Source organism: Tursiops truncatus, chromosome 10 (assembly GCF_011762595.2).
Source record: "Tursiops truncatus isolate mTurTru1 chromosome 10, mTurTru1.mat.Y, whole genome shotgun sequence".
NCBI lineage: Eukaryota > Metazoa > Chordata > Mammalia > Artiodactyla > Delphinidae > Tursiops > Tursiops truncatus.
In genome coordinates this window covers 2,672,185-2,694,122 of record NC_047043.1, presented here as the reverse complement: position 1 = coordinate 2,694,122, position 21,938 = coordinate 2,672,185, and the positions used below count along the sequence as shown (strand labels likewise).

The following is a 21,938-nucleotide window of genomic DNA, read 5'->3' as shown; positions in this document are numbered from 1 at the left end:
GGCCCCGCCCCGGCCGCTGATCTGACCCAACCTATCACTCCCGGCCCCTCCCCCCGCGCGGGCCCCGCCCCCGGCCCCGCCGCCACCTGTCGCCTTCAGGCCCGCCCCAGCCCGCCCTCCCCGGGCTCCGGCCCCGCCCCTGGCCCCTATCCAACCTATCGCGTTCAGGCCCCGCCCCTCCCCGGCCCCGCTCAGACCTATGGTGTCCCGGCCCCGTCCGGGAGTCAGTCCCCACCCCCACCCCACGGCCCGCAGTCCCGCCCACGCCCTGGAGCAGCCATGGCAGGAGTGGCCGGAAGGCTGGCGCGGCTGTGGTGCTCGGGCGCTCTCAGCAGGTAAGTGCCAAGCCCGGGCCCAAGGTCGCCCTCGGACGCCGCCGTGCTTGCGGGGGGCGCGCTGTCTGTTATCGCGTCTCGGTAGCAGCAGGGTTTGCGGGCTGCTAGCAGAGCGTGACGTCAGGTGTCCCTCTCCCGCTCGCCCTCCTCTGGGCCGGAGGGTCAGGACGGCCGAGCTGGGTCTCGCCGCGCGCGTCCCCGCCCGCCCCCGCCGCCGGGCTCCGAGATGCTTTGCTGAGTTGGGGGGGTCGCGTGAGCGGCCGTGCGGGCTCGTGCCCGCCGTGGGAGCGCGCCCCGAGGTCAGGTGGGGGTGACCCGTCTGCTTCTTGGAGAACGTCCTGCTTGGTGATGGTGGCGGGATGCACAGCCGAGCCACGTGGAAACCAGAACCGGGCTGTGCACCGGCAAGGGGAAAACCCTGGAACGTGCCGGTTGCCTTCGGGGGTGGAGTTATGATTTTCCCTATTTTATATACTAAGAGGTCGTGTTTTGTAATTTTTTAAAAACTCTATTTTAAAATAAATAAGTTTGCACCATATTTTGTGAGAACTTGCACATTTCGCCCTTTATGTACATTTTAAGTTTTCCTTTCATTTTCTGCTTGTAACTTGCCAGGTGCCAAATTCATGTAAGATGCAGTTTTTTCCCTTTTTGGGAAAAAAAAAAAACGGATTCAATTATTTAATGTAAAACTCATAGAAGGCTAATTTTACTGAATGAGGCTAACTCAAGGTTTGAACCTACTCTTTGAAAGTTACATTATTGCAGAGGAGGTGATACATTTGTTAGGTTTGGGCTTTATTTGTAGCTATTATTTTAATCATCTTTGATGCCTTTAACTTTATTACTCAGGGTCATTTGTTGTGAAACAACAGTGTTGTTTGTTTGTGACCTCACTGCTGTGCATTGATGCTTTCCCCTCCCCTCTGCTTACTGTGTGTGCTTAAAAAGCTAGTTACCTGGTAGCACTTGCTGTCTCTGCTCTGCACCTGGCTCATTAGACATGTCTGCGTTAGGGGTGAGTATGTCCGCTCAGCAGGCTTCACAGCCTAGCATCCAAGGCAGGTAGATTTCCCCCAGGTAGGTCTTTCACCTCCCTAAGAAAGAAGTGCTCTCTATCTGGAATGCCAGCAACTGCTCATCTCTGCTCTGAACATTTCTTTTTTTTTGGGGGGGTACGCGGGCCTCTCACTGCTGTGGCCTCTCCCGAGCACAGGCTCCGGATGCGCAGGCTCAGCGGCCATGGCTCACGGGCCCAGCCGCTCCGCGGCACGTGGGATCTTCCCGGACCGGGGCACGAACCCGTGTCCCCTGCATCGGCAGGGGGACTCTCAACCACTGCGCCACCACGGAAGCCCTCCTCTGAACATTTCTTACATCTTCATTTTCCCCTCCTTTCACCTGTGTGTGTGCTGGGACACACATGTTTGCTGAGCAGAGTAAGGAATTGACCTGATAAAAGTTTATACTTTGTTGATCAGTGACTATGTGACTGAGCAAACGGCTTATGTGCCTGAGGGGCAGAAAACCAAATTCCGACAGCAGGAGTTGGCAGCAAAGTAAGGATTTATTGCAGGGCGCTAAGCAAGGCAGTGGGAGGACAAGCCTCAGGTCCACTCCAAATTGATCTTTGTGTTACGGGCTTTTTTTTTTTTTTTTTGAGGGGAAGAACAAAGAAGCTGAAATTAATTATCCTCTTGTGACATTTACTAATCATTGCATGTCTCTGGTTTATAACTCTCTGGCCAGGTGGTCCATGGCACAGGGGTCTGTGAACTCGTCCTGCTCTGCAGAAACAACCTGAGTCTGCACGTTAACAATGATGTCTATAATAGCAGTTTTAGTACAAAAACCATGTTATCGACAGCAGCAATTTTAGTCTGACTCTGGTTGATTAGTGCTCAGTTAGCCCAGGATTGAGGTCAGAGGAGACAAGAAAGGGAATAAAGTTTTGGACAGAGGGATGACTCACAAACTCGGTAAGGAAACTCGGTTTTACGGGGACTCAGTTTCAACTGCAGAGGCTGTTTCTGGACCTTGGGACCCAAATGACTGAACTCTTTGTACTTTACCCCCTTGGTCTCAGTATCTTTATTTTGTCTGGGGGTGGGGCAGGCATATTAAACTCAGAGACTGAGACTGTCTTTGCCACTGTTTTATTTAACCCAGGTTCACTGTGGGAATAGTAATAATTTCACAAGCCAGTGGCATACAGGATAATGCCTCTTCATAAGGCAGTAGAGAGTTTTGACTTTGCCATCCAAGAGCTGATGTCCAGCTGCCAGCCCCCAAGTAAAAGTCCCCTGATGTTGGAGCAGTTTGGTGGTATGGCCAGGCAGGCTGACTCTTCGGTGGCCGCTACATGGCTTTCACCACTGCTGATCGAAGAGTCCCCTTTACCATGGCAGGAGCTAGTGCCCCAAGGTCTTGGAGAGCTATCTGGATCGGCAGAGGGGAGCCTTGCCCAGACTGACACTCTCGGACGGTCCTCACAAACTCTGGGGATTTATAGTCTCAATGACCCCTCTGCATACAGTCACTTCATCTGCTCTTATCAGTACGTCCCCTGCAGGACCCCTCAGATGCTGAGCTCCGAGCGGCTACCAACCAGGAGGATGAGATGTCAACCTGACACAGCTCACATCATTCTTATATCAAAACCACTTCACTTCTAAAAACAACTTTTTGGGTCTTTCCTTTCACTTCAGTTGTACGCAAGTGGCTCTGCGGTCTTCGCACCCTGCGCAACACTCCTGCTGTCCTCCGTCCCACAGGCCTCTACTGACTTCCTGCCCGTGGCACAAGTCCACGGCTCCCTGGCTTCTGGCTGCTTTCTCTCTGTTTGATTTGAAGCCTCCATGACTGCCGTTAGCTTCTGTACTGATTTCTTATCTCGGGACAGTTTTGGAAACCACTAACCATTCACAGCCAGGTGGCTGGGGAAGTATAGGGAAACTGTTTCTGGAGAAACGTAGCATTTTGGCGTGTAAGGGCTGGGAACAATTAGCAGTCAGCCTGCCTGTTTGCAGTCCTCTGCAGGTCACCCGCTTCCCAGCACTTCAGCTGCACTTGTGTGGCCCAGCAATGAGAGCCAGCCAGAAGGACTTTGAAAACGCCCTGAATCAGGTGAAACTCTTGAAGAAGGATCCAGGAAATGAAGTGAAGCTAAAACTCTATGCACTGTATAAGCAGGTAAAGGCCTAAGGTGCGACATAAAGACATTTTGAGCAGATAGGTCCTCAGACAGACGTGCTGTGTGTTGTACTAAAATGCAGCCTTAATGCTTTTAGGGGTTGTGTTGCTGCCTTTCCTACCAAGAGTGTACACACGAGAGTTTATTATATTAGACTTCAAAATATTATTAAGGCAAAAGGTAACTCCTCAGGACCACTCCAGAGTAAAAGAGACTTAAAAGATATAACAACCAAAGGTGTAGATCTTATTTGGCCACTAATTAAAATAAATCAGCTGAAAAAGTGGTCTTGAGACAGTTGGGGAAATTTGATTAGGAACTGAGTATTAGGTGCTACCTAGGAATTATTCTTAATGGCATCATGGTTGTATAAGAAAATTTTTTGTTGTTGTTTTTTTTTGGTTTTTTTTTTAGGAATGCATACTGAGTACCTAGGGGTAAAATAGTATGGTGTTTGGCATTCTCTCAAATAATGAAACAAAAAAGGAAAGAAAAGGGTGGATGAAGCAAGTATGGCAAAAATGAGCGTTACTGAGTTTGGGCGACGAAGATTGGGAGTTCATGACAGTATTCTACTTTTGTATATGTTTGAAATTTTTTATTACAAAATTTTAAAACTCAAGTTTTTAAGTTACAGTGTCTGAAAAATGTCCTGGGAAGTCAGCCCCTCTGGGTTCCTGTGTGTTCTCTATTTTTCTCTTCCTGTGACACGTATGAGCCTCTCTTACTTTCATACTGGTGTGTATAGTAAAGAACTTAATTTTGCCCCCAAAGAGGTCTGACCTTTGCCCTTGGCTTCTGGGGGTAATTTCTAAGCCCTTGAAATACCAAGAGTGATAGAAGTGTCTCTGTTTGCCTGGAGAGTCTAACCATGGTATTTAGAGTAGGGGCTGCGATTACACTTCAATCATGCCAGGTGGTGGAGCCCCAATGAAAACTCTGAACACTGAGGCATGAATGAGCTTCGCTCGTGGGCAGTACTCTGTGTGTTGTCACGCATCAGTCTGGGACTGGAAGAGTACGCTGTCCTGACTCCGCAGTGGCCGGTTGGCGGCTGGCTGGGGTGTCACACACACACCTTCCCCAGATTCCACCCTCTGCATCCTCCCTTGCTGACCTTAATCCGTATCCTTTCCCCCTAATAACCGGTAACCAAGAGTACAGCAGCTTTCAGTGCATTCTGTGAGTCATTCTAGCAGATTATTGAACCCGAGGGTGGTTTCGGGAGCCCCCCAATCTCGCACTTGGTGTCAGGAGTGGAGGGGGGCAGTCTTACGGCCTGCGTTGCCTCTAATTTCTCAGATGGCTAACTCTTGCAAGGTGAGTCTTATCTCTCTTTCTTTGGAGAGTCTTAGCCTCCTTTGCTGCCCTTGTTTTTCAGAGCCTCCTTCAGCTAGTTATATTACGAAGTTGAGAAGCATGGTTATTAAATGGAGTTTTAAATTTGCCATCTCTGAAAATAACTGAGTGCATATTTTTTTCATCTCAGAACACTCAGTGCGCCTCCCCTCAAACAAGTAAACTTTAGTTGCTTTTTGCTTTCTGCTCGCGTGTCCTTCAGTTAAGTGTCCTAAGGGCCAGCGGCACTGATGACCCCACCCCTGCCCCCTCGTACGCAGCTGCAGCCGTGTTGCTCAGTTATCAGATATCTGCCATGGAACTGGGTTGGGGAGGATGTTTCTTTTGAATGGGCTTTCAGAATACACTGTGTTCAAAATGTTTGTGGGCGAGTTACCTTTGAAGATTATTTGCTTGAAGATTTTCATCATGTATGAAGAATGTGACCATCACTAAAACTAATGAACGATGATGATTTTTTAAAAAGTATTCAGTACTTTCCCAAAACCCTAATCTTGCGTTATTTTCATGCACAGGCAGCTATAACTTATTTTAGGGACTAATAGCCAATAGCATATTTTGTCCCTCCAGCCTTTTTTCTCTTGCTTATGCATTTTTAGCAACAGCATCGAAGGGAGAAGGAAATTCAAATAAATTTATGTGCCTTGGGAGGGGAAGGTGCGTTCACGCTAGCGTGCATCTTATGGGTCTTAACTGTTTAAGGCTCCAGTTTGCATGGGCGTTTGACCAGTAATTGCCCCTCTCCTTTTCACAGGCCACCGAAGGACCTTGTAATGTGCCCAAACCAGGTGTGCTTGACTTTATCAATAAGGCTAAGTGGGACGCTTGGAATGCTCTTGGCAGTCTGCCCAAGGTACATTTACTTACCATTCTGCTTTTATTCCGTTTGCTGTGCTCCTAAAGGAAGGGGTTGCTTCTCATTATTAAGCCATTACAGATGAGCCTTCTAGATCTTGAGATCCCTCTACCGAACCAGAATCTCTGTTCTTTCTTCATTGCCAGGAAGTTTCTCAGAATGCTTGTTCATTGACCGTGGGCTGAAATTGTCATCTCTCTGCAGGAAACCGCCAGGCGTAACTACGTGGACTTGGTGTCCAGTTTGAGTGCTTCTTCTGAGTCCTCCATCCAGGTGACACCGGCAGCAGACAGGAAGCAACCAGGAAGTGACGCCCTGGTGGTGACCTCCCAAGATGGCATCACAACCATCACATTGAACCGGCCTGACAAAAAAAATGCACTCACCACTCAGGTAACACGACCTGCCCTAAGAGTCCGTCCTGCTTTTCTTTTCTTCCTCTGTCTGTTTCACTCAAAAACTATAGTGTGTCAGCATCCTTCCTGTTTCTGTGAGAGCTTGTGTTTGATTCGTACAGAAGATTAATGATTGTGGCTACTTCATACAGCAGAGTGGGACATTCATTATTTAGAATTTGTGAGCTTCGGGTAGGTTATGCATGCCCAGAGGCACTGCAACTTTTCTGATGATGGAAACACAGATAAATTATGTGAATATAAATGAAACACATGTCACAGTAAGAGAAGATGCAGAGGGCTTCTCTGCGGTTGGCATAGACGCTCCCTGGACATATCTTCATGTCACTTGGGCTTGAGAGTGAGTACTAATCTACTCGCGTGGAGGTTTATTTTGTACAAGTAGAGGGAAAAAGGAGAGAAGAACTTAAATAGATCGTAACCCAGCTCTGCTTGAAATGAGCTGCTTCACAGCCATCCCTTGAGCCTGGCTCTTCCCAGATACCCTGTCATGCTTCATCGTCACCCCGGTAGTCATAACGGAACTACTTCCTCATTCCCTCCCTCAGTAGAAGCGATTTCACCTCCATTCATACATTATGTAAAGTCCATGCATCTGTTTTTTCAGTAAAGGATGTGTATCTATAAACGTCAGCGCTCTTCACCATTCTCTCCCTCATCTAAGGTAGAAACTGCACCTGTTTTAAATGCCTTGAAAGCTATGACAGCTACACGTCCAAGATTTTCAGAGACGTTGCTGATTTGAAATATTGGGCCCACTGTTCTTGACGGAGTCCAGCCTTTCACCCTCCATAACACTCCCAGGCTGCCTGCCACACTCATGCTGTCTTGACGTCCCAAATAAAAAACTGCTTCCAGGAAATCTTTCTCTGCTCCCCGCGCCATTGTACCCACCCTAGAAAAGGACCGGCAGCTCCTCTGAGCTTTCTGCTGCTTTGTACTTTCCACCCATTTTAGAGCTGTCCCTCCCCGTCTGTTAATTTCAAAAGCTCAAGGACTGTGTCTTACTTGTTCATTTTGGGGGAAAAACGTGGATGTGTTCCCCAGCATCTTCTACATAGCACTTGGTACAGAATACGTACCACATAATCATAAAAGGAATGGAAGTCCTTTCAGTCTTTCGTTCTGGCTCTGTAAATACAGCCAGCGAAGTGTTTGGCACTTTGCAGAGGGCGGGCCTTGCAGACTGATGTTTAGTGAAGCCCCTGGGTGATGGTTACCATTTTCAGAGTTTTTGTCTTTTCCTCGTCTTCCCCCTTTCACACAGATGTATCACGACATCATACTTGCACTTGAGGCTGCAAGCAAGGATGATTCAGCCATAACTGTTTTAACAGGTGAGACATTTTCTTAGATTTCTAGTTAAGTTTCTATTTGGGGGGATTTTCATCTAAGTAGGAAATTGAGTAAATAGGCTCTAATATCTTTTCTAATGCTAAGATACTCTAATTCTTAAATACATAAGAAATACGATAGACACAGGATTGATATCTTTATCACGTAAAAAGCAGATACAAATTGGTAAGAAAAGTACTAAGACCTATTAGATAAACGGGTGAGTAAAATGAACAGATAATTTATATGAGAAAGTACAGGCATAAAAGAAACAAGGAAAATGCAACCAGATTAATAAACAAATCAAAATGATGAGATACCACTTTATACTCATCTGAATTAGCAAAATTTCATGTTATACCCAATTTTGACAAGGTTATGGTAGAATAAATGCCTCTACTCCCTTGCTGACAGCAGCGTGATGGCTCTAAAAAGTGTAAGTAGCTAAGGAAAGGGCATTTGCCGGTATGTAAAATGTTCATATACTTTGATACAGGCATCCCACTTATGGGAATTTATTTTAGGGAAATTATCCAAGAAAAAGGAAAGGTCTTATGCAAGAAAGATAATCTTTGCAGCATGACTTATAATTGTGAAAATGTTAAAACATTGTAAATATGCTGCGTGACAGAATAATAAAGCACATTATAGAACATCCAGTAGACTATATACCGTACAAGTATTAAAAATTACAACTCTAAAAACCGACAGTATAGCAAATGTTTAAGATACAATAAAAAGCATTAGCAGTTATATCAGCACTGTGATAATAAGTGGAAAATATGCATGCTTCTGGGCCTGGGCTGATGAGAACTCAGAGAATGGAAGTCATTGAACCTGGAAGGGGCACTGCGTGTAGTGGTGCAAGCTGAGGGTCAGGACTCGGATCAACTGGTGTTTAAATCCGGGCTTCATTCCTCACTACCTGTGGGCGACCTCTGCTTCCTGAATCGAGAAGACAGTGTCTTCCTAACCCCACAGAATGGTCGAGGTGGTGGCACGAGACAGTGCAGGGCAGGGCTCACAGCAGGTACTTGGGAGACGGGAGCTGTTACCGTTCGTCGACGCAGTGGAAGCAGGACTGATTTTATTTTATTTTATTTATTTTCTTTTTTGGCCACGCCATGCAGCTTGCGGGATCTTAGTTCCCCAACTAGGGATTGAACCTGCACCCTTGGCAGTGAAAGTGTGGAGTCCTAACCACCAGACCACCAGGGAATTCCCAGAGTGATTTTATTTTCTTTTAATTTTCATTAAAATTTGTAAAATATATAATATAGAGATATCAGAGATATTTCAGTAAAAAAGGGAGATGAGGAGAAAGAGAGATACCTAACAGCTGATGAGAGGGGGTGAAGGAAAGGGAAGAGTTGAGCATGGCCCTTGTATTTCACAAATACACCTCGGAGAACGGAGGCAACAAAATCAGTCTAGAGGTGGCGTTGGCTTGATACAGGAGAAGAATGTTTTCTGGTTTTTTAATTTAAAAAAATTTTTAACATCTTTATTGGAGTATAATTGCTTTACAATGGTGTGTTAGTTTCTGTTCTATAATGAAGTCAGTCAGCTATACATATACATAAAAAATTTTTTAACTATAGTATGTATGGTTTTTTAAAAAATCCAAACATGGATTAACATGGTTTTTTTAAAAATCCAAAGATTGTGAAATGGCATACAACAAAACTAAATCTCACTCTCCTTGGAACCCCAGTCTTGCTTCCTAGAAAAACTCAGCTTTTCTTGAGCCTTCCAGAAACTGCCTGTGTGTGTATGTGAGTGTACCCCGCCTCTTGTAAACAGAAAAGGAAGCATATAGTACATACATACTATACCCACCTTCTCCTCACAGCATATCCCGAAAAATTGTTCTCTGTCAGCACGTATACATCTAAGTTTTTCTCTGCAGGACTACAAAGTATGAAAGTTTTGGGATTCCATAATTTATTTCATCATTCCTGTATTGATGAATGGGTAGACCGTACTTAGTCTGTTGCTATTAAAATCATGCTGCAAGGGTATCCTTGGACATATGTCTTGCAGCGAATGTGCAAAATCCAAAGGCTATATCCTTAGAAGTGAAGTTGCTGGGTTTCGTAATAATGGTAATAATGGCTAACGTTTTTATCATACTCCTGTTTGCTGAGCACTGGTCTAAGCATTTTAATTCATCTGATAGCGTTTTGATTCTTCACTTTTCTAAGCTTTCTTGCACTAACCCTGTGAGGTTAGGCCCTGTTATTACTCGTATCTTACAGGTGAGGAAACTGAAAGGTTAGATAAATAGTGCTTTTCCTATAGTGATTTTCTGTATATCCTTCACGTTCATTTTCTGGTTCCTGTTTGATCTAAACGTTGTAATAGTAGGTCCTTTAATTTCCAGAAAGGATTTTTTTTTTTTGGTTTTCCATTTCTGTTATCAATTCCTAGTTTATTCTATTATAATCAGAAATAATTGGTTTTACCAATTTTACTTTTTTAGAATCTATTAAAATTTCGTGTATATTAGCTATATATTGAAATCTCTGCCTTGAAGATTAAGAATCAACAAAATGGCCAATATTTTATATCATCCAGGAACACTTAAAAAGTAAGTTCAGGGACTTCCCTGGTGGTCCAGTGGCTAAGATTCCGTGTCCCCAGTGCAGGGGGCACCGGTTTGATCCCTGGTCGGGGAACTAAGATCCCGCATGCCACACGGTGCAGCCAAAAGAATAATAGTAATGAAAAAATGTTTTAAATAAAAAAGAAATTTAAAAATATTAAAAGTTCATTCTTGATTTTTAAGGTATAGAGTTACAATTATATCAATTAGACTTGCCTCTCTAATTCATGTTATATAGATTTCCTAAATTCTGTGTTCTAATTTATCTGTCTGGACTGAAAAAAGAAAATTAAAGGCATCTGTTTCTCTCAGCCCATGCTATGCTGGGTACCCCCCCTCCCCAGAGCCTTTGCACATGCTGTCACCGCTGGAGAATATTCCCCCCACCCTCTTTCCATCTACCCCTGCCCGTGTCCTTCAGATCTCAGTCCAGTCATTCCCGCCTTAGCAAAGTCCCTCCCTGAACCCCCAGGTGAGAGCAGAGCCCCATTGCCTGCTGTCCTGTCCTCGTGTCCCTTTGCATCATCATAGTTGCATTGCCTACAGTTATTCATGTGTCTTTAAATCAAGGTCCAGCTGACTCCCTGGTCTGTCAACTAGGGCAGGACCCCAGCTGGTCCACCAGTGTATTTCCAGAGCTTGGTACAGAGCCTGGCACATACAAGATGCCCAGTGACTACTGCAGAGTGAGTGAGTGCTGGATCCATGGATTTTGTTTACAGGCAATGGGGACTATTACTGTAGTGGGAATGATCTGACCAACTTCACGGATATTCCCCCTGGTGGAGTGGAGGAGAAAGCCAGAAGCGGGGCCGTCTTACTGAGGTGAGAGCACGTCTGTCTCATCCCGGGGGGCTTACCCTTATCGGTGTGGGGTCTTCAGCTGCGCCAAAGTAAAATAAATACTTCTTAGGTTCTGTGTAATCGGCTGTGACTTTAGGCAAGCATATTTCTCCAAGCTTCTATCAGTAGGGGGCATTTGCTCCATCACTGTAACTTCTGTTACCCGTTCTCCTGGCCTCCCTACACCACATTTGATTGGAAAGCATACAAGTCAACTACCGCTACCAATTAAATTCTCCCATATTGAGGCAGAGGAGTTTAGCAACTTCTCCTCTGGCCAGAGGAAGGCGTGACTGCCATGATCGCTGCTCATAGGAGACTTGAAATGGTCTCAGAAGACACAGAGGGCGTGTCCTCCCGCCTCATTAGTCCCCGCTGCGTCTCTGGTGCCCACTGAGCTGGGATACCGCAGCACGTACTGGCGGCCACCCTCGCCTCTGAGTCTACAGCTGGCTTACGTCCCTGACTGAATGCCTAGAACACAAGATTTGAACCAAGGCTGACCTGTGGGACTCTGCGAGTTTCCCTCAAGTGCCGTTCAGATGGGAGGAACCTGGTGCGAGAGGCCAGGGAGGTGGCAGGGCAGAGAGGCACTGCTGGGCGATGGGAAATTCACCAGCCTGGCCAGAAAAGCACGTTCCAGACTCACCCTGTCTCGCCTGCATACTTCAGTGATGCTACTTTGGCATATTTAAACATGCTTTTATATTTCCACGTCTGTAGGGATTTTGTCGACTGTTTTATAGATTTTCCGAAGCCTCTCGTTGCAGTGGTAAATGGACCAGCTGTAGGAATCTCCGTCACCATTCTCGGGCTATTTGATATCGTGTACGCGACCGACAGGGTAAGTCAGCTCCCGGAAATGTATGAAGTGATACAAGTTAAAAAGAGATCCTCTGAATTCTCCTTTATTGTTGCTAGTAGTAAACAGATTACATATGGTTTATGGTAGAATGGACCGAATTTAAATTTTTCCCAAAGAATTAGTCTAAGATGACGCTTTTTTTTTCCTTTACTATTAACTTGAATTTTCCTAAACACGAATATTGTTGTGAACATTTTGCCCCAGCTCTTTTGGCTCTGTGCTCTAATCCTGTTACACAACACTTGTTCATTTTTACTCTAAAATAGTCAGGAACCTTCAAAGCTTGTTAGCAGGGGGCAAAAAATAGCTGTTTCGGAGGTTATGCAAGTGAGTTATTTGATCAGTTTTCCCAAGTAAATGAATCCTAGAGTTTATAAATCCAGAATAAGGAAGAACTTCCAGGCGTTATTCTACTTTCACTCCCTCCTTTGCAGATAAGGAAACCAAAGCTCAGAGGAGTCGTGTTCACCATTGAGTTATACAGATTTTAATTTTTCTTCCTACTACAGTCATAATATATGTCATAGTAGAAAATAACATTTTGGAAAATATGGAAAAGTACAAAGAAAAGAGTTAATTTAAAAGTCACTCCTTATCTCACCACTCAGATAAGCAGTGCTAACATTTGGGTTATTTAACTTATCTAATTTAACCAGTCCCTGACACTGGAACCCTAGAATATTTCCAGTTTTTATCCTTATAAACAAAAATGTGATGAACGTTGATCTTAGAACGTTTACTGTAGAACTAATAACCACCTCGTAGGGTTATCAGGTTCTTAGAGTGACTGTTGCTTTTGTGGCAGTACAGTTTGCTAACGTACATACAGCCTTGCAGGGAACGCTTGGTTTTTACCGCTGAAGAGATTCCTGGCTTTGTCTGGAGGTGTTTTCTCCACTGATGGGGCCGTTTATGAGGGTCCTTAACCCTGTGGCTCACCTTTTACTGGATTCCTTTCAATGAGGCTGGGCATATTGTCAGATCTAATTTTTACTAATAATTTTCCCATAAAAATAGCAAATGGAAGTCTAGACGCTAGGCTACCTAACCTTTGTAGGTGGAAGTCTCTGCTCAAAGGCAGAAATTAACAGTCTTCGGTCACATTCTGTGTGTTAAATGACCAATTAATTGACCTGCTTTGAGCAGGGTGGGATCAGGAGTTCCTGACCTGAACTTGGGGGTCTCATTCTTCAGTACTTGGAGTATCATCATATTTGAATCTTTTCCCGATTCTCCCACTGGATTCCAAATGATTGTCATGTACATCATCTTTTTAAAGATTTCTAGGACTCCCATCTTACGATACAATTTGAATTCAAATTGAAATCAGAGGGAAATGCGTATATATTATGTATGCTAAAAGGTTGGGCCCAAAGCAAAATATTTGACAAATAGCGACTACTGCTGAGAGCTCACCCAACTGAGTTACACCAGGGCTCAATTTAAAATCAGGCAAAGACACAGAAGAAAGAAGCTGTGGAGAGGAACTCATTTTACAGGGTTTCTCATCCCTGGCTTCATGACTAGGTACCATATTAAATGTGGGTTAACATTTAACCCATATAACCAAGTTATTCTCTGTTATGGGCAATAAGTAGTGCCTCTGCCTATTAGCTTGTTACATTTCCTCTCTGAGTTAATAAAAAGGCAGAAATCATAACAGTAATAGATCTTTGAGCGCTCAGTATCTAGGAGGCACTCTGCTGATGCACATTATATGTGTTCAGTAAATGCCCACGTTAACTGCCCTGCGAGGCAGGTGCTCTCATCCCATTTTACAGATGAGAAAACCGTGGCACAGAGAAGTTAAGAAGCTCCAGGGTCACTGGGCAGCCTGAGGCCAGCATCTAACCCTTAACTACATCTACTGCTCCGTTGCTTATAATAATGTTTATAAGTGAATTAAATGCTGCTTATTATCAGCTTTCCTCGCACCTGTTTGTGGCTCTTACCAAGGTCGGCTTCTGCTTTCAGTTTTCTGGTCACGTTCCTTAGGCTGTGACTTCTCAGCACATTTTCTCCAATACGATTTCTTTTAGGGGGGAAAAGAGAAGACAGGTGACATTAATAACTGTTTACTTTATACTTTTATTATTTTGATTTGTATGCTTTGTACATTATATGTTTATATTTTCTAGCAATATTCATTAAAAAAAAAAGCCCTCCATACCTGATTATGGGACATGAAGTCTAAATATGCTGTTTACGGAATTGTTGATGATAAGTTAATTTCCTTTCATAAGAACTTTTCATTCATCAAGAAACACACAAAACTATTTCTGACATCTAGAAAAAAACTACAAATGACTCTGTGGTCTAAATAACCAACATTAAAGTAGTTTCTGGTATTTAAAACCAATCAAAAAACCTCTGGGGCAAAATCAAGACAAATGGCAGATTGAGGAAGTAATTTTTCAACTCACAATACAGGCTAAACTTTCTAATATATTTTTTAAAATGTGTCTATAAAGTGATGGATCAACAAATTAATATAAAAATACACGACAGAGAGGAATAAATAGCCCACAGAAAAGAAAGTATAAATGGCTCTTAAAAACATGTGAGAAAGACACCATTAAGAAAAGGACTTGTAGGGACTTCCCTGGTGGTGCAGGGGTTAAGAATCTGCCTGCCAATGCAGGGGACATGGGTTCGAGCCGTGGTCCGGGAAGATCCCACATGCCGAGGAGCAGCTAAGCCCGTGCGCCACAACTACTGAGCCTGCGCTCTAGAGCCCGCGAGCCACAACTACTGAGCCCTCATGCCACAACTACTGAAGCCCACGTGCCTAGAACCCATGCTCCACAACAAGGGAAGCCACCGCAATGAGAAGCTCGCGCATCGCAACGAAGAGTAGCCCCCACTCGCCGCAACTAGAGAAAGCCCGTGTGCAGCAATGAAGACCCAATGCAGCCGTAAATTAATTAATTAAATAATTAAAAAAAAAAGACAACCAATACAACTTAAAAATAGTGGGCAAAGTATTGCAAGCTACTTCACCAAAGAAGGTATGCAAATGGCTGATAAACACACGAAAAGATACTCAACATCATTAGTCATTAGGGAACAGCAGATTAAAACCACACCAAGGGCTTCCCTGGTGGCGCAGTGGTTGAGAGTCCGCCTGCCAATGTGGGGGACACGGGTTCATGCCCCAGTCCTGGAAGATCCCACATGCCGCGGAGTGGCTGGTCCCATGAGCCATGGCTGCTGAGCCTGTGCATCTGGAGCCTGTGCTCCGCAACAGGAGAGGCCACAATGGTGGGAGGCCCATGTACCACAAAAAAAAAAAAAAAAAAAACAACACCGAGACACCACAACACACCTACTAGAGTGGGTAAAATTGAAAGACTAAGGACAACGACAGCTTTAGGGAGAACAGAGTGGTTGGAACTCCTGCTGCACCTCGCAAAATAGCCTGGCAACGTCTGAGAAAGTTACAGCACACATGAACAACGCAGCCCAGCAGCTGCATGCCTGGGCATGTACCCAAGAGAGTTGAAAATACACCATCATAACCTTATTTATAATATCCAGAACACTGGACATACCACAGTGGCTCCAACTGGTGAATGGCTAAGCGAATTATGACACATCCGTACAATGGAATACTTCTCAGAAATAAGGAGCAGACCCTACTATGTGCAGTAACAACGTGGTGACTCGAGCCTTCTGCTAAGGACAGAAGCCCACCAAAGGAGAAGAGGCTACAGAACGTGTGATTCCATTTATATGCATTCTAGAAAAGGCAAAACTGTAGGAACAAAACATCCGTGGTTGCTTGAGGGTGAGAGACAGACTGACTGCAGAAGGGGCGTGAGGACACCTTGGCGTGGGTGGGGGGGGGGGTGATGGAACTATTCTGTACCTTGGTCATGGTAGTGGCTACATAACTATACATTTGTTGAAAACTCATCAAACCGCGTACGTGAAGAGTGGATTTTGTGTGTATACAGGCAGACCTCAGAGAGATTGTGGGTTTGGTTCCAGGCCACCGCAATAAAGCAGATATCACAATAAAGTGAGTCACGGGACTTTTTTGGTTTCCCAGTACATATAAATGTTATGTTTACATTTACTGTAGTCTGTTAAGCATGCAATAGCGTTATGTCTAAGAAAACCATCAGACATTTTAGAACAGCTTTAATTTAAAGTAACGCTGTTGGGAAAATGGCACCGGCAGACTTGCTCGACTTGGGGTTGCCCCAAACCTTCCATTTGTAAACAAAAAATAAAAATGCGGTATCTGCGGAGCACAATAAAGCAAAGCACGATAAAAGGAGGTCTGCCTGTATAATAATACAATAACCCTAATTTTTTTTAAAGTTCTTCAGTTGAGTATTGTAAGGAGGATAGAAACAAATAGTGATTTTTTTGAAATCACATGTGAAAAGATGATTTTCTTTTTTTTTTCTCTCTCTTCAAAAAGGCAACATTTCATACTCCATTCAGTCACCTAGGCCAGAGTCCAGAAGGATGCTCCTCTTACACTTTTCCGAAGATAATGGGCCCAAGCAAGGTAATTTTTGGAAACCTTAAAACGAAAGGTAATGTCATCTCCATTCCAAAAGTAACCCCACACTCTCTGTTCTTTCCCTCTATAGTAGAGGCAGCAGACGGAAGCGAATTATTTGCTACCCAACTCCAAGAGTTTTAAACATAGAGGAACCAGGCTGTGGGAAGCGTCTGGTCCGCAGGGAAATTTAGACGCTCTGTCCCCAAACTGGGGGTGACTCTCAGCTGGGTGCCCCGTGCTTCCAGCGCCGTTCCCGGCCCCCACAGCCTTTCCTCCAGACTGTCCCACAGGGCAGCAAGGCTCCAAGGGGCCCAGTGGCTGCTCAGGTCTGTCCCTGCAGTTATGGAAACCTAGGTGCCCACCCTTGGTGGGCAGGACCCCAAGGGGATCATGACAAGACTGAGAGCCGGGGGTAGGGAGAGGCTTAGCAGACATCCTTTGGGATCTGAAAGGGGGGGAGTGGGAATTGAGCCTCTGTTCGTTGCTATTAGGTTTTCATTGAAAAAAGTGTATATTTTTAAAATCTCTTTTCTTTTGTTTCTGGACATGCCATGCGGCTTGCAGGATCTCAGTTCCCCGACTGGGGACTGAACCCCGGCCACGGCAGTGAGAGCCTGAAATCCTAACCATTAGGCCACCAAGGAATTCCCTTTTTAAATCTCTTTCTTCAGTCACGTGCCCTGAATTCTTATACAGCTTTGAACTTTGAAAATTTGGGCAGACCCAACCCTAAGGCTTAGAACATTTGACTCTGAAACCGTCTTTCCTTTTCTGGAAGAGAAATTGCAGACATGGGAAAGGAAATCCACTTGGTGCCCCCAGTATTGTTAGAAACTGAACATCAGTCTCCCTCACTTTCCTTCAGTTAAGTGGAGCTCATTGGAGTACCTGGGCAGGTAAAGAAAACTGTCAGAGCCAGACCACTGTGTGAATTTCCAGGGAAAGGAATTTTAAAATATATATATATATATATATATATATATATATATTTAATTTATTTATTTTGGCTGCGCCGCGTCTCAGTTGCAGCACGTGGGATCTTTAGTTGCAGCATGCAGACTCTTAATTGAGGTGCGTGGGATCTAGTTCCCCAACCAGGGATCAAACCCAGACCCCCTGCATTGGGAGCGTGGAGTCTTACCCACTGGACCACCAGGGAAGTCCCCGGGGAAGGGAATTTTGACAGTTGGTGTGCCTAAATGTTGGTTGGCATTTCCTATGACGGTGATTTTTCTTTTTGTTTTATAATTGTTTATAGTGTCTAAAACAGGAACTCATTGCTGCCGTGTGTCGTAGAATCAACACCTGCCTCGCAGCCTTTCTGCCCCAGGCTCCCAGCTCTTTTTGCTCCGCGTCGTAGACAAACACAGAAGCGGCAACCTCTACAAACTGTCCAGAAAGCCCAATGGTCTCAGCACAAAGCTGGCAAACCATTGCCTGTGGCACCATCAGTTTCCCCCTTAATGAGAAATACTGGCAGCCTCAGCGGCCAGAAGGAGATGTCCCTGTGTCTGCTGGAAGCAGTTCATTCTGAAGTTAGCTGAGCCTTGTTTCACTGCGGTAACGTCTCAATCCCGCTTTTCATTTCAGGCAACAGAGATGCTCGTTTTTGGGAAGAAGTTAACAGCCCGGGAAGCATGTACCCAAGGACTTGTTACTGAAGTTTTTCCCGACAGCACTTTTCAGAAAGAAGTTTGGGTCAGGCTGAAAGCATATTCAAAGCTCCCCCCAAATGTTCGTATTCGTTTTCTTGTTTGTTTTGTTTTGCTTGTAAGAACCATGTAAATCATCTGTTTGCCTTAAGAGAATAAGCAATTTAAAAAACAAGACAGCTGGCTCTGAGCACATCTAAATCTGAGATTAAAAGTAAGCCTAATAATGTTAGAAATACTGACTTTTACAAAACTGATCAAATAGGCGTCCCACTCCTGTGCTGTGGAGACCGAGGGGCGGTTCTCTCTGGGCACCACTTGGAGGAGGTTGATAGGCAACCTTTACCAGCACGTTCCTCCTTGAATCCAGGTGAGCAGCCAGACAGGTTAACTGTGAGGAGATTCTGACCACACAGCACTTTCGTTTTTACATGTGATAGCTGGTGACTGATTTTCTCATGTTCTCACCGCTCAAAATGTCCTGGAGCCAGAAGCTTTGGTTTCTGTCTACAGCTTCTTAGAAATGTGTGATCACAAGCCCTGCCCCACACCTGCTGGGAGGATGTGTGCACACACGAACGTTTGAGGAACAGTGTCTTATCTACACGTTTCTTAAGGTGTCACAGGATCAAATGAACGACAGAGAAACAAGCATCAGAATTCTAGAATAATCTCACTCCTCTTAGAATGCCTCTTAACCTCACTGTTGGTTTTGTTTTTCAGGCCATGAGAATTTCAAAACAGGTCATCAGAAATACGGAGAAAGAAAAGTTGCACGCGATTAATGCTGAAGAAAGCAACGTCCTGCGGGAGAGGTGGCTGTCAGATGAGTGCATGAACGCCGTCGTGAGCTTCCTGTCCAAAAAAGCAAAGCTGTGATGGCCATCACATCAAAGCTAAGCGTTTCCAAGGAAGGGATGTGCTACTATTTCTGCTTTCCAATTCCTGAACTAAGTAAACCTCGCTGTGCCTTTTTTCAGTGCTAAAATACCAGTTCTGATAATTATACTTCACTAGAGCCCTGATGAAAAACAAATGATGTGAAACCAGCTTTGAGAATTTACGTAGGTTTTTGGTAGTGGGGAGTCTTACGTCTTTCGCTATGAATCGCTGTGGCCAGGCACACTGAAACATTGTGCCCGGCGTCCTGCTCTGAAAGGCATTCACAGTGCTGCAGGCTGAGACCGTGTGTTCGAAAACCACTACTGCACTTTGCCGTCCACACAGGCTCACTGACTTGATCGGCCCAAACACCGACAGTCTCTGGATGACCGAGTCAAGATCTTCAGTGGGTCGCATGTTCTTTTTCAGCCGTCTGGCAGGGGGAGCAAACAGAGGGAGCAGTATTACTAGAGGATGAATTAGAATCTTAGTTTCATCCTCCCCCCTATAATTTGATAAAAAGGGATGAAGGGATTGGATCGTTTCATTGGAAAGTGATGTTCTGTATCAGTGATTATTTCCTCATTTGTCATATAGTCTCCATTCTCGTTTAATGTGGTACTTTATAAAAAGCACCCCTGAAAGCTGCCTTAACCGTCCTTGTGACTCTGTTTCGATGGCTGCCGTATGAATCACTTGACAAGAGTTTAATTCCAGTGGCTGTAGGATTGGCGTGGAAGACTTTGCTTTTCTAAATGTCCTCCTTCCTTTTTAACCTCCTTCAAGCGTCAGCATCCAGATAGCCAACCCACCGAACCTCTGACTTCTTAATTCTTAATTTTTTTATTCCAGTAATCCTAACCCAAAGTGTTCACTCTTATAGGAAATACATTAATAGTAATAACCCAGTCGTGTTTACTGAGCACTTACTATTTGTTTCTAGTGCTTAATGCCCATAAGCACATTTTGTCCTCAAAAAACAATGCCCAGAATTAAAAATGAGGTAAACTGTTGCTGCTACCCATTTACAAGTAAGGAGTCCAAGGCATGGAGATGTAAGTAGCTTTTCCAGAGTCAAAGTCCCAGTAAGGGTCAGAGAGTCCCAGCCCCACTGTGTCCCCATGAGCCGCCCATCCCTCCCACTGACTTCAACTAACATCTCTGGACAAAAGGTGAAAAACAATGGCTTGAGGATGCTGACATTAAACAAAAGCAGACAGATTGTGGTAAGGCGTCAGAATGTGGAGAAGCATCTGCCCATGAGTTTCTGAGATTGTGGGACATTAGGAAACAATTGCTGGGATCTCTGTCCTAAGCACGGGACATATGCCCCAAAGGCAGGCCCAACTGTGCAGCAGTGCAGTGGTTGCCATGGTGTGACTGGCAAAAGAAAATTTGAGGCCAAGAAGAACATCTCTCTAACCAGGAAAAGGATTCCCTGGGGCTGGAGAGGAGAATCCCAGAGCAGAGAAGGAATGAGGTGCTCCCCTAATTCTAGGTATAAACCTACACAGCTTAGGTTCACAAGTGGGACAGGCTCAAACCAACATGGTAAAGGCTTTGGGAAGTAAACTGGGAATTTAAGCACCACTAACACAAGATCAAGACAGCTTATAGTCTCAACCTAAGCAGGTTGATTACTTGCTAAAACAAAACCATCAACATTCTCCAGATAATTCAACAAAACTCAGGCTCCAGGCAACATAATATTCAGTGTCCATGATACAATCCAAAATTATTGACATACAAAAGACCATGAAAATGTGGACACTAAGGTGAAAAAAGACAACACACGTCAATCCCGAGATGACCTAGATGTTGGAATTGTCCCACAAAGACTTTAAAGCAGTTCTCATAACTGTGCTCCACAAGGTAAAGAAAAACACACTTGATTAAAACTACATGAATTCTCATCAGAGAAACAAACTACACACAAAAAAAAGAACCAAATAAAATATTTAGAACTGAAAATCTGAAATTTAAAAATAATTCTCTAGGGAATCCCATGGTATTCCAGTGGTTAGGATTCAGCACTTTCACTGTGGTGGCCCGGGTTTGATCCCACAAGCTGCATGATGTGGCAAAAAAAGAAATTCTCTGGAGGGACTCTAGCAGAATGTAGATGACAAAGGAGTCAAAGAACCTAGAAGATAAGTCAACAGAAACTAAGCAATGTGAAGTACAGGGAGAAAAAAATACTAGGAAAAATAAGTAATCAGAGTGACATCAGCAAGATGTTGGAAGTTTCAGGTCCTCATCGCCCAACAGAAACATCAAATAATCAACTACAGAAACCCGTCAGACATCTACAGCAAACAAGTGAATGTCCAATCAAGAAATAAGTTACATTAAAAATGATAGGAGATTTTGTGACATTTTTACTCACTCTTGCCCCACCTGCTCCCCTGCATGATGTGGTTGGAAGGAATTAGTCTGCGTCCCACTTCCTTCTCTTGGGATGGAAGGAACAGGCTGGAACTTGTTTGCAACATGCTGGCCTGTCTGGCTTGCCTGAGGGATTGGTTGCTGTCTTGCCTGACTCAAAGTTCAGACGGAAACATTGGCATAGTTTGGGTCCTGGGCTAGAAGCCACAGAAGGCACTGAAACACGTGAAAAGTACAAGCTGATTGCACACCCGTGGATGCAGAGAAAGAGATTACAAGCAGAGGAAGACAATAGAGCATTTAAGAAGAAGCTGGAATGAGACTCTTTGGGAAGACATTTAAAAGCAGTTGGGGGGTGGGGGGGCAGGATTAAAAAAAACAAAACCAAAAATTAAACCTATACACAGGCTCAGACAGGAATCATGCCCAGTTAAACCTGAAAAGGCCTGGGCTGGTCTCAAGACTCATGGGCCCACCATTTCAAGGTCTTGCACAGCGGTGTGCAAGCACTGGGAGAGGTGGCTGTTCTTTCAAATGCAGTTTTCAAGAAAAGGTCATAAGGCATGCCAAGAAACGGAAACGTGACCCATTCAAAGGAACAAAATCTCCACAAATAGTCCATGAAGAAACACAGGCATGAGACTTCCGAGAAAAGGACTTTAAAACAACTGTCAAATATGTTCGAAAGAGCTAAAG

General features: G+C 44.5%; 1 protein-coding gene across 2 annotated transcripts; it reads left to right on the top strand.

Moving 5' to 3' along the window:
- The first annotated feature begins 218 nt into the window (after positions 1 to 218).
- Positions 219 to 19,506, top strand: ECI2 (enoyl-CoA delta isomerase 2). Of its 2 annotated transcripts, XM_004312361.4 has the most exons (10): positions 219 to 335; positions 3,365 to 3,527; positions 5,642 to 5,740; positions 5,948 to 6,136; positions 7,427 to 7,496; positions 10,822 to 10,924; positions 11,666 to 11,786; positions 16,237 to 16,326; positions 17,914 to 18,057; positions 18,699 to 19,506. In XM_004312361.4, exons 1-10 carry the CDS (start codon positions 280 to 282, stop codon positions 18,852 to 18,854), a joined length of 1,191 nt encoding a protein of 396 aa, XP_004312409.1. In that variant the 5' UTR covers positions 219 to 279; the 3' UTR covers positions 18,855 to 19,506. The 2 variants fall into 2 exon arrangements, with proteins under 2 accessions (XP_004312409.1, XP_033719674.1); XM_033863783.2 differs by lacking the exon at positions 5,642 to 5,740.
- Positions 19,507 to 21,938: the final 2,432 nt, after the last annotated feature.